Source organism: Aotus nancymaae, unplaced genomic scaffold (assembly GCF_030222135.1).
Source record: "Aotus nancymaae isolate 86718 unplaced genomic scaffold, 86718_ANA_hifiasm-v0.15.2.pri h1tg000062l, whole genome shotgun sequence".
Lineage (NCBI taxonomy): Eukaryota > Metazoa > Chordata > Mammalia > Primates > Aotidae > Aotus > Aotus nancymaae.
Window position 1 is genome coordinate 5,580,045 of NW_026988476.1, and position 12,167 is coordinate 5,592,211.

The following is a 12,167-nucleotide window of genomic DNA, read 5'->3' on the forward strand; positions in this document are numbered from 1 at the left end:
TTTGCTATTTTTGTTCCATAAACCCCACACATTTTTTTCTTTTTCTTCTTTGCTGGAGAGTTATAAGGCAGATTTTGTCATTTTATAATTTCACTTGAAATACTTCAGGATAAAGTAAATTTTAAATGGTCCTATGTAAGATCATTTGAATCAAGGCATAGGGCAAATCACAAGTTGCAGTCTGAATCTCCTAAAGCAAGATTGTTACTGTCATTTTTACAGCACATTTATTAAAATGATAAATGCTGGCCAGGTGCAGTGGCTCACGCCTATAATCCTAGCAAATCACAAGGTCAGGAGTTCAAGACTAGCTTGGCCAACATGGTAAAACCCCGTCTCTACTAAAAATACAAAAAATTAGCTGAGTATAGTGGTGGGCACCTGTAATCCCAGCTACTCTGGAGGCGAAGGCAGGAGAATCGCTTGAACCCAGGAGGCAGAGGTTGCAGTGAGCTGAGATCATACTGCACTCTAGCCTGGGCAACAGAGCAAAACTCCATCTCAAAAAAATAAAATAAAATGATAAGTACTAAGGTTGATGGTCTGTTGGAGGCTCTGAGTCACTAGCTCTTACCAAAGAAGATGATTTTGAGTGCTGATCCAGGTGACTGTCTAGAAGATGCTCTGACATACCAGTTCAGCTTTAGGGGCAGCCAGTTATTTGGTGGCTTGTAAAAGTCTCATCCTGTCCTTGTAGTATTTTGGGTGTTTCTTGAATTTGGGTGAAGAGAGTGGGAAAAGGTATGCTCTGTGGTAGATAAGGCGAATAGGAAAAATGCCCAAAGAGAAGCAACTTTTGAGTGTGAGGAGAGCATTGTTAGAATTCATCGTTCTAGTGGAAGAGCCCAGTGAGCTGTGAGAATCCTAGGCATTAGCATTTTGTTCCCCTCAGCTTTCCATCTGTGTTCTAGATAGTATTGCTTACCAGCCAAGGACTTCCAGGTGATTCTTAAGTATTACTAGGATCATGTTGGTCAAGAATTCAGAGGCACCTCCAAGGCAAGTAAGTAAAAAGCATTGGGGAAAAACACTATCCTCTGCCTCTTCAGCTGTGCTTGATTGTGTCCTTTCTTATGCCTGGTTCAGCTCAAAGGATGATCCATTCCTTCTGTATGCCACACTGCACTCTGGAAATCACTGCAAGTTTATCACAAAAGACCTGATGCGTGACCACAAGGCCTGTCTGCCTGATGCCAAGACCCAACGCCTGTTTTTTAAGTGGCAGCAGGGACATCAGCTGGCAATTATAAATGGGTTTCCAGGATCAAAACTAACCTTTCAGGTAATGGTATCTGTTCTCTATGTAATATTAACAGAGTCAAGTATACAGTAAGAATGTGGCATAGAAAAAGAGTGTCAACTAATTAAAGGTTCTAAATGCTTTATTTTTCTCAGTTTTAGGTTAGTATTTGGAACTAGCCAGTTCCTAGAAAGAGTCTACTAGAGCTGAAGTTTTCATAGGCCAACCCCAAATTAATTAAAACATTTAGGATGTCATCAACTGTGACTTCAATTATGTCATAAATTATGACTTCTTATATGCTTTTTATTTTTATTTACAATAGCTCAAATTCCTTATAGTTTGTTATACTTCTGCTAATTCATTTTTCCTGCTTAATTCATTTCTATGACACAGTCTCAATTGACTTGTCCTTTGACTCTAGTTAAGATATCTATAATATAAGGATGCATCTTGTGTGAAAGCAAAGGGAAAGAATCCAAAGTAAGTTATTACAGAAAAGTACACTGCTCCATGGTATAATAAATATGTTCCAGTGATCAAAAAATATTGGCTAGGTGTGGTGGCTCATGCCTATAATCCCAGTACTTTGAGAGGCCAAGACGAGTGAATCGCCTGAGGTCAGGAGTTGAAGATCAGCTTGGCCAACATGGCGAAACCTCGTCTCTACTAAAAATACAAAAATTAGCCAGGCGTGGCAGCATGCACCTCTAATCTCAGCTACAAGGGAGGCTGAGGTACAAGAAGCAGTTGAACCTGGGAGGCGGAGGTTGCAGTGAGCTGAGATCATGCCACTGCACTCCAGCCTGGGTGACAGAGCAAGAATCTGTCTTTAAAAACAAAAAAACAGGTTTAGGGGAGTGGGCAGACATTGGTCAAAGGAAAAAAAGTTTCCGTTAGATAAGAGGAATAAGTTCCATGATGACTATAGTTAACAACAATGTACTGTATCCTTGAAAATTGCTAAGAGTAGATTTTAAGTGTTCTCACCACAAAAATTATAAGTATATAAAGTAATGCTCATGTTAATTAGCTCAATTTAACTATTCTACAACGTATACATATTTCAAAAACATGCTGTACATGATAAATATATATAATTGTTATTTGTCAATTTAAAAATAAATAAGAATGGCTGGGTAAAGTGGCTCACTCGTGTAATCCCAGCACTTTGGGAGGCCGAAGTGGGAGGATTGCCTGAACCCAGGAGTTTAAGACTAGCCTGGGTAACATGATATAAGACCCCATCTCTATAAAAGTAAATAAATAAGAATATCCAAAATAACAGATTTATAGTAAATATGGTATCAAATGATACCATAGTGATGCAAGATAAAGTTGAAGAACTATTAATTCTTAAGTATAATAAAGGTATAAAGGTATTGATCTTACATTTGCAAAATAAAACCTTATTTCTTAGAGATACATACTGAAATAGAAGAAATTACCTATATGGGGGGGCAGCATATGGATGAAATAAGACTAGAGATGAATTGATAATGGCTGAAGCTAGGTGATGAGTACATGGAAGCTCATTATACCATTTCTCTACTTTTGTAAACAGTTATCCCTTGGTATCCATGAGTAATTGGTTTCAGGACCTCTCACAGATACTAAAATCCTCAAATGCTCAAGTCCCTTAAATAAAATGGCATAGTATTTGCATATAACCTATACATATCCTCCCGTATACTTTGAATCATATCTAGATTATTTATAATACCTAATACAATGTAGATGCTATATAAATAGTTTCTGTATTGTTTAGGGAATAATGCCAAGAAAAAAAAGAAGTCTGTACATGTTCAGAACACAGCTTTTTTTTTTTCCCCCAAATATTTTCCATGGTTGTTTGCCAGGGATGCAGAACCTGCAGTTATGGAAGACTGACTGTATTTGAAACTTTTCACTCTCACACAAAACTGATAGAGGCAACAAAAGAACATCTGTATTACAAAAATGTAATACTTTTTTTTTTTTTTTGAGATGGAGTCTTGCTCTGTCACCCAGGCTGGAGTGCAATGGCACAATCTTGGCTCACTGCAACCTCCACCTCCCAGGTTCAAGCAATTATCCTGCTTCAGCCTCCCAAGTAGCTGGGATTACAGGCACGTGCCACCACATCCAACTAATTTTTGTATTTTTAGTAGAGGCGGGGTTTCACCATGTTGGCCAGGTTGGTCTCAAACTCATGACCTCAGGTGATCTGCCTGCCTCAACCTCCCTTGCAGCTGGGATTACAGGTGTGAGCCACTGCACCTGCCTGTAATACTTCTATAGAGAGTCTTTAGACTTAAAAATGAAAACCCCCCCCAAAAAAAATGAACTCCTGGCCGGGTGCAGCGGCTCACGCCTGTAATCCTAGCACTTTGGGAGGCCGAGGTGGGTGGATCACCTGAGGTCAGAAGTTCAAGACCAGCCTGGCCATCATGGTGAAACCCTAGCTTTAAAAAAAAAAAAAAACTCCTAATATTAGGGCTCATCTTCACAATGTTAGCTGCTCTTTGAAATTCCATTATTAAGTAAGAAAATCCATTATTAATACTCTTCTGAAGCAAACTTGACAAGTGTCAGAAAGCGAAATGGCCAGGTAGCCCTTTAGTGTTATTCTCAATGTTTTGTTCTTTTTTCAACAGCATATTCTCAGCTATGACACAGTGGTGCAAACAACTGGAGACTCGTGGCACATACCATATGATGAAGACCTGGTAGAAAGATATTCCTATGAAGTACCAACCAAATGGCTTTGCCTCCACCGAAAGACATAAAGACTCTTACCTCTATGCTGAGTTTGTGTTTGGGTACCCTCTTGGCTGGCGTAAGAGGCTCTTGAGTTGATGTTTGTTTAGGGCATTGCCTGTGACCTGAAGATAAAAGGATTCCATTAACAGTGTTGAAGTTGGTTTTATAATGAAATGAGATATAATATGTTTTCATAATCAGCTGTATTTTTTTCCCTAACATTTCTTTTTGGAAGCTTATCAAGAGTTGGAGAACTTGGTGCAGAGTGAATCCTACATTTCTCCTACTAGGCCAGCTATTCACAAGTAGTGCTTTTGGTATGCATTTTGCTACTTCTGACCTTGCCTTCCAGGCCTACTGATAGCAGAACCAATCCATCTGTCCCTGGGCTACTCATGTTGTTTCAAATCCCTTCTCCCATTTCTGACATAGTCTCATTTTCTGTATGTTATGCCCTATTCACATGGAATCATTTATGGTCCTCTGTAATTAAACTGGCCAAGATACTAAAGGCTTACTATTAATAGCAATTTTTGATTACTTATCCAATGATTTAGATTGGAGAAGAGGGGGCATTCACTCCTCTTTTTCTTATTTTTTTTAGAAATAGAGTCTCAGCTTACTCTGTCACCAGGGCTGGAGTGCAGTGATGCAGTCACAGCTCACTCCAGCCTCAAACTCCCAGGCTCAAACAATCCTCCTACCTCAGCGCTCCTGAGTAGTTGGGACTACAGGCATGTACCACCAGACTTGGCTAATTGTTTTTTTTGGTTTTTTTTTGGGTTTTTTTTTTGTAGAGATGGCAGTCTCACTACATTGGTCAGATTGGTCTCCAACCCCTGGCCTCATTCAATCCCCAGCATGTTGGGAGGTTGAGGTGGGAGGATCACTTGAGTCTAGCAGTTCAAGACCAGCCTAGGCGACATAGTGAGATCTCATTTCTACAGAAAATTTAAAAATTAGCCAGCATGGTAGTGTGCACACATAGTCCCAGCTACTTGGGACACTGAGATGGGAGGATTGCCTGAGCCTCAGAGGTCAAGGCTGCAACGAGCCAATGTTGCACCACTGCACTCTAGCCTGGGTGACAGAGTAAGACCCTGTCTCAAAACAAAACAAAATGCTGGGATTACAGCCTTGAGCCACAGTGCCAAGCCTCACTTCTCTTTAGACTGTGATGGCTTTTTCTTCATTCTATAATCCCTTTTCCAAATTGGTTCAACGTTTTGTGAACCCTATTAATTTCATCATTCAGTATATGTGGGCTTTCTAAAATAGGCCGTTTTTTTCCACTAATCAAGTTGGACTTAGTGTAACAAAGTGATTATGTTTTAATAGTTGCATTTCTGTTTTGTCCACTCACTAGCTAGCTTACACTTTGTTAGCCCTTGATTTCAGCTGAAAATATTCATGTCTGCACTCCTTTATGGTGGTTCTTTCTTTACCTGTACTTACTGTATGATTCAATATTCAAGAACAAGCAAAAACTACTCTATTGTGATAAAAATCAGAATAGTAGTTTCCTGCACAAAGGGAATACAAGAGAACTTTCTAGGGGTGATGGAAAGTTTCTTATATTGATTTGGGTAATAGTAACATAGCTATATGTATATATTAGTTAAAATTCCTCCCATTACACATTTTAAATTGATACATTTACATTTATGACAATATAACTAAAAAAGTACGTTAGGGTAAAAAAAGGTAATTATTTTCATGAAATAAACAATGACTTCATCTACATCAAACCATATACGTGTGCATAAATAGGGTAAATATTATGCATAGAGAAACAATTCAGGAAAATCCAAGGAGGGGACGTTTCATCTTACCCATTTACTGAATTCAACATTACTGCACACCAAGACAAAAGAGTTTTCCAGGAAAACATAGGATATATCGAGAGCATTATAAGATACTGAGAAAGCTCTCATAAATTCAGCCTGCTTATTTTCCAAATTTCATAAATTATATACTTAGAAAACTGTGTCTTCAGCAAACTAAACTTCTTTTTTAAGGAACTATCATAGTTTTAAGAAAAACATTTTAAGAAGACAAAAAGTATGGATTAAGCCCATCTAAAAGCCTAATGCAAATTCCCAACATAGGAACACATAGAGATAGAGGAGGAGGCTATCATGGTGGCTCAAGTATGTTAATTCCAGCACTTTGGGAGGCCGAGACAGGAGGATCACTTTAGGCCCAGAGTTGGAGACCAGCCTGGACAACATAGTAAGATCCTGTCTCTCTCTAATAAAAAAAAAAAAAACAGAGAGAGAGAGAGAGAGAGAGAGAAGATACAAGAAGAAACCTAGAACTTTTTTTTTTTTAGATGAAGTTTCACTCTTTGTTCCCCAGGCTGGAGTGCAGTGGCATGATCTCAGCTCACTGCAACCTCCACCTCCCAGGATCAAGTGATTTTCCTGTCTCCCAAGTAGCTGGGATTACAGGCACCCACCACCACGCCCGGCTAATTTTTGTGTTTTTAATAGAGATGGGGTTTCACCACGTTGTCCAGGCTGGTCTCGAACACCTGACCTCAGGTGATTCGCCCACCTCAGCCTCCCACAGTGCTGGGATTTGCAGGCGTGAGCCACCGTGCCCAGCCACAAAATCCTAACTTCTGCTTGAGATAAACAGGTGCATCTGTCCCCTGTCCAGGAGTGAGAACATTGTGGGGTTACTCAGAGTAAGTCGCACTGCCACAGTGACCTTGGAGAGTGCAGGGATTCTCTGAAGGAAGCAGCTGGTACCAGACACTTAGGCTGCCCATTAGTGTTCTGATCACTTGAGTGAAAAAAAGCTACCTATCAAGCAAGCTCCTGGACACAATGAGAAGAAGGAATTCTTTTAAAAGCTGTACTCTTAAACTGTTAGTTACTTTAAAATCAGTTGTGAACAATGAAGGATTTGAAAGAACATTGACTTTGCCACTTAAAAGTATTTCTAAAGTACTTTGTGCTTCCCCCTGAAATTCTGAATTTATACTATCTTTTCCTCCTGCTGTTCTCAGACCCAGTGAAAAGAAAATCTCAACGGCGAAGGCTGAGTTTATTCTCTCAGGGCTCTGTTGGGACTACCTCATCTGAGGTGGCTTGCTCTTCATATGAAATAATTTTTTTCCCCAAGTCTGCACTTAAATGTAATTATTGCCTCCTTGGTTCACTAGCAGATTTGCAGATTTCTCACTCTTTTTTTAGATAGAGTCTTGACCTTTCATCCAAGCTGGAGTACTGTGGTGTGATCTCAGCTCACTACAACCTCCACCTTCTGGGTTCAAGCGATTCTCCTGCCTCAGAATCCTGAGTAGCTAGGATTACAGGTGCCCACCATGCCTGGCTAATTTTTTTTCTTTTTTTTTTTTTTTGGAGAAACAGGGCTTCACCGTGTTGGCCAGGCTGGTCTCGAACCCCTGACCTCAGGTGATGCACCCGCCTTGGCCTCCCAAAGTGCTGGGATTACAGGCCTGAGGCACCACGCCCAGCCAATTTCTCACTTTTTAAAAACTGTCCTAAGGTACTATAAAATGCATTGTTTTAGTCATGTGTGGTGGCTCATTTCTATAATCCCAGCACTTTGGAAGGCTGAGGTGAGCAGATCTCTTGAGCCCAGGAGTTTGAGACCAGCATGAGCAACATGGGGAGACTTTCTCTACAAATGATTAAAAAATTAGCCAGGTGTCGTGGTGCAAGTGTGTAGTCCCAGCTACTTGGGAGGCTGAGGTGAGAGGATTGCTTAAGCCTAGGTGGCTAAGGCTGCAGTGAGCCCTGATCATGCCACTGCACTCCAGCAACAGAGTGAGACCCTGTCTCAAAAACAAAAATCAAACAAAAAAAAAGACTCTACTACATATACAACTTGTTCACATTAGAGCTCTTCTTCCCTGATAGCTTCATTCTAAACTGGAATGGAAAGGAAGGATGTATTATATAGGCACCTGAATTTTGGTCCATCACAGTGAGCCTTACCTTCATTTGCTCACTGTCAAAATTATTGGGGTACTTGGCGGCAAAGCTAAATGAAATCCATATCTGGTATTTTGCCCATCCTTCATAATTAAGAATTAACAGAGTGAAAAATGCCTAAAGAAGCCTTTGTGGGAATGACTTGGAGTATGGGAACATAGACCACTGAGATGAAATGTCTGTATTTTGATTTGGGCATTCTTTCAAGCAGGGAACTTAAGCAGATAGAATTTTCAGTAATAGGGACCAGGCAGCTGCTGGAGCTTCCTGTAGCCTATAAGGAAGGAGTAAGTTTGCCAAATAAAATACAGGACTTCAAGTTAAATTTGAATTTCAGATAGATAACAGAACTTTTTAGTTTAAGCATATCCCAAGTATTGCAGGGACATATACTGAAAATATTCATCATCTATCTGAAATTCACATTCAGGTCTGGTGCTATGTCTCAGGCCTATAATCCCAACACTTTGGGAGGCTGAAGCAGGCAGCTTGCAGCCAGGAGTTCAAAACCAGCCTGGTCAACATAAAGAGACCTCATCTCTACAAAAACTTTTTAAAAAATTAGCCAGCGCTGTGGTACCTGCTTGTAGTCCCAGCTACTCAGGAGGCTGAGGCAGGAGGATCATTTAAGCCACGAGTTTGAAGTTGCAGTGAGGTATGTTTGTGCCACTGCACTCCAGCATGGGTGACAAATCAACACTTAGCCTCAAAAAAATAAAAAATATTGAAATTTGCATTTAACTGGACATCCTGTATTTTTATTTGTGAAATCTGGCAATCCAAGGTGAGAATTACATGGGAGGATGAGGGGTAGGGGGAAATGAGGCATTTCTTTTTTTGTTTTTTGTTTTCAAACCACATTTTTTTTATTGTTTAATGGTTCATTTTTAGACTTTTAAATATCATTACATTTACATTCTATGAGCAAAATTTTTCCAGAACAACAGTGTGGAATAGTTCTGAATTATGGTATTGTACAGATAGAAAAAAGTCCAAATGCCTTTAAAAAAGTTTACCTCTTACTCCACCCAACATGTTTGCAAAGCAGGAATTCTTTGTACAAAATCCTTCAATTCTATAGCAGAGGAAATAAGATCCCCTGGAAGCCCAAGGGCTCACCTTCACATTGCTAGTTCGTGATAGACCCAGCTGTGCTTCGTCAGAGATAAAATGCATTCCCTTTGGTATCACGGGAAGTTACTGGGGATGACTTGGCCTCATTACTTAGCTAATGAGTGGATACAATTTCTTAATTATTTAAAGTAGCATCGTATTCGTGTTTGCATTTTTAATTTGAATAGAAAATAATCACGTTTTCAACCCATTTATACAAATTTTTAATGTTTCTTTAGAGCTGTATAACCATAGTTTAAACTAGCAAGGAAGTCATTGTTTTGACAACCAGAAATTATGCTTTTCTGATGCGTGTAGTATTAATTGTGAAGGGCAGTCACATCCAACTTTAATAAAATATGGTGGTCTTTCTTTTTTAATATATATTTTATTGCACTTTAGGTTCTGGTGTTTTTTTGTTTTTGTTTTTTTTTAGACAGTTTCACTCTTGTTGCCCAGACTGGAGTGCAATGGTGCAATCTTGGCTCACTGCAACTTCCACCTCCCAGGTTCAAGCCATTCTCCTGCCTCAGCCTCCCAGGTAGTTGGGACTACAGGCATGCACCACCATGACCAGCTAATTTTGTATTTTCAATAGAGACGGGATTTCACCATGTGTCAGGCTGGTCTCGAACTCCTGACCTCACGTGACCCACCCGCCTCGACCTCCCAAAGTGCTAGGATTACAGGCATGAGCCACCGTACCCAGCCCAAAATGAGGCATCTCTATAACCCAGCAGCCCTATAGGAGGCAGGAGGGGAGCAAGAATAAGAAAGGAAATTAGTAAAAAGCACTTAGGAAGTAAGCAGAAAGGAAATAGGACCAGCTTTTCCCTGCCCAGTCCTGGTCAGCGACAGCAGTCTGCTTGAGTCTATACTAAATAAACGAAAGAAATTCCATTTAGAGATCCACATAGAGGAAGCCATAAAAAATAACAGGATGAAAGAAAATACACAGGACAGGCACACAGATGAACAAATGTAATAAAATTTGAGAAATAACCTTTAATTTTCTTTCATTATCTCTATTTATGCTTTTTCATGATATCCTGATGTTCTCTCTCCCCAAGTTTCATTTTGTTTTGTTTTGTTTTGTTTAGCATTATTTGATCTGACAAGTGCTTCCAGAGGCTGTACTACATATACAACTTGCTTTTAACTGGGAATTGAAATAAACAGGAAGACAATTATCTAGTCACTGATGGCAGCTAAAAATAGTTTGTTTTGCTACCAGAGTGCCCTTAGAAGTATAGTCTTATCTAATGGATTGAGTTATGATAACCCTGATAATTTGTTATTATAAATAACAGTAACATGGGAAGGCTTTTTGGTAACTTCTGACAAGAAATTTGATGTAGAGAGTTAATTTTGAGCACATTAAAGTGACTACCCCAGTCATCTCTTCAGTGCTATTTAAATGTCAGCCCAAGAAGCAAGTATTTGAGAAATCATTACTAGGGGCTTTAATTTCTAATATGTTAGACATTAATTCATTTTAATGAGACCAGGTCAGATTGCCTCATCACTCTCAGATGGACTAGAACATTATATAGGAATTAAGTTCAGTTCACATCTAAATATTTAAAGTCTATTATTAAAAGAGGTTTCCTGTGCTTTCTATGACTGCATCAGAACAGAGAATGTCAGTGTCCAATAGGCTGCCAAAGGAATTCCCTGACAATTCCATCCATGCGGCTCTGCTGGAGCATGGTAGTGTCCTAGGCTGGGAGAATGGGATGGAGTCTCCACCTCGTGAAGTAGCTTCCTTTGGAGGTGGCTATGGAAGGTCTTCAGAGAGGTAAGTCCCTCACCAGACTTGTTGCTTCAGATGTACTATATTACTAATCCTTTGAAAATAAATCATTTTTATATTTGCTTCCTCTTTTCAATGACCTTGCCCTAGAATCCAAAGCTGCTGCTTTTTCTAGCCTGTGTTCCATGGCTGAGCAGTCTATTGCTATTAAGTTGTTATACGTATATATTTTTCTATACATATATACTCAGTATTTATATATATATATATACACACACACACACATATTCTCTATGAACTCTTTAGTAACGTGTTTTTTTCACCTGACAGAAAATGAAAAATTTTCCCTGTTCTTACAGTCACTTCTTCCTCATGTATTCTAATAGCAATGTAAATTCAGCAGGCACCATGGCTCACACCTGTAATCCCAGCACTTTGGGAGGCCGAGGCAGGCAGATCATGAGGTCAAGAGATCGAAACCATCCTGGCGAACATGGCGAAACCCTGTCTCTACTAAAAAAAATACAAAAATTAGCTGGTGAGGTGGCATGCCCCTGTAGTCCCCCCTACTCAGGAGGCTGAGGCAGGAGAATTGCTTGAACCCGGGAGGCGGAGCTGGAGTGAGCCAAGATTGTGCCACTGCACTCCAGCCTGGTGCCTGGCGACAAAGCAAGACTCTGTATCAAAAAAAAAATTGTAAATTCATAAAAAGGGCCAGCCAGCTTAAACTAGAGCATTGCTGGACACCATAAAATACTACTTGCATAGCTATATACTCACAAACTTCTACTCAAGGCTTGCTTGTGTTCAGAAGGAAATCTGTGTTCCCAGAAGCTAATAATACCTATTGGCTCAAATTAAGGGTCACGTCCTTTGGCACTTAGTGCTATTCTGCAGGAGTGGTCAAATCCTTGATATAATGGGTCTTTTCTAAGTCAGGCCCTCTGATCTCCAACTCCTAAAGAAATAAACTGGTTAGACCATGTTTTTGAAGAGAACATCTAAGGAAGAATTGCTGCTTTACACAGATAAAGCAAATTTTTTTTAAGGCAAATCATGTAACTTATTTTTTTAAGGCAAATCATGTAACTCCTTGTTCATCAACACACCAAGGGAAGTTTATGTGAGGAAATCAGTATTGAACAGTTTGTACTTTCTAAATGTCATAAGAATGTACTTTTGCTTCCACTCTCAATGCCAATATCACCAGAAATTCCAACTCCACATTTTGATCTCATTGTTCTTTTTATTTTTTGAGATGGAGTCTCACTCTGTCACCCAGGCTAGAGAGTGCAGTGGCCTGATCTCAGCTGACTGCAACCTCCACCTCCCAGATTCAAGCGATTCTCGTGCC

General features: G+C 39.8%; 1 protein-coding gene across 2 annotated transcripts in view; it reads left to right on the plus strand.

Moving 5' to 3' along the window:
* The window catches only part of PRORP (protein only RNase P catalytic subunit), a 163,516-nt gene extending 152,580 nt beyond the window's left edge, over positions 1-10,936 (plus strand). For both annotated transcript variants that reach the window (XM_012468895.3, XM_012468904.2), the window contains exons 7-8: positions 1,087-1,282; positions 3,877-10,936. In XM_012468895.3, the coding sequence (XP_012324318.1) occupies positions 1,087-1,282; positions 3,877-4,008 (328 nt within the window). In that variant the 3' untranslated portion in view covers positions 4,009-10,936. The remainder of the gene's footprint in view (positions 1-1,086; positions 1,283-3,876) is intronic.
* The last annotated feature ends 1,231 nt before the right edge of the window (positions 10,937-12,167 follow it).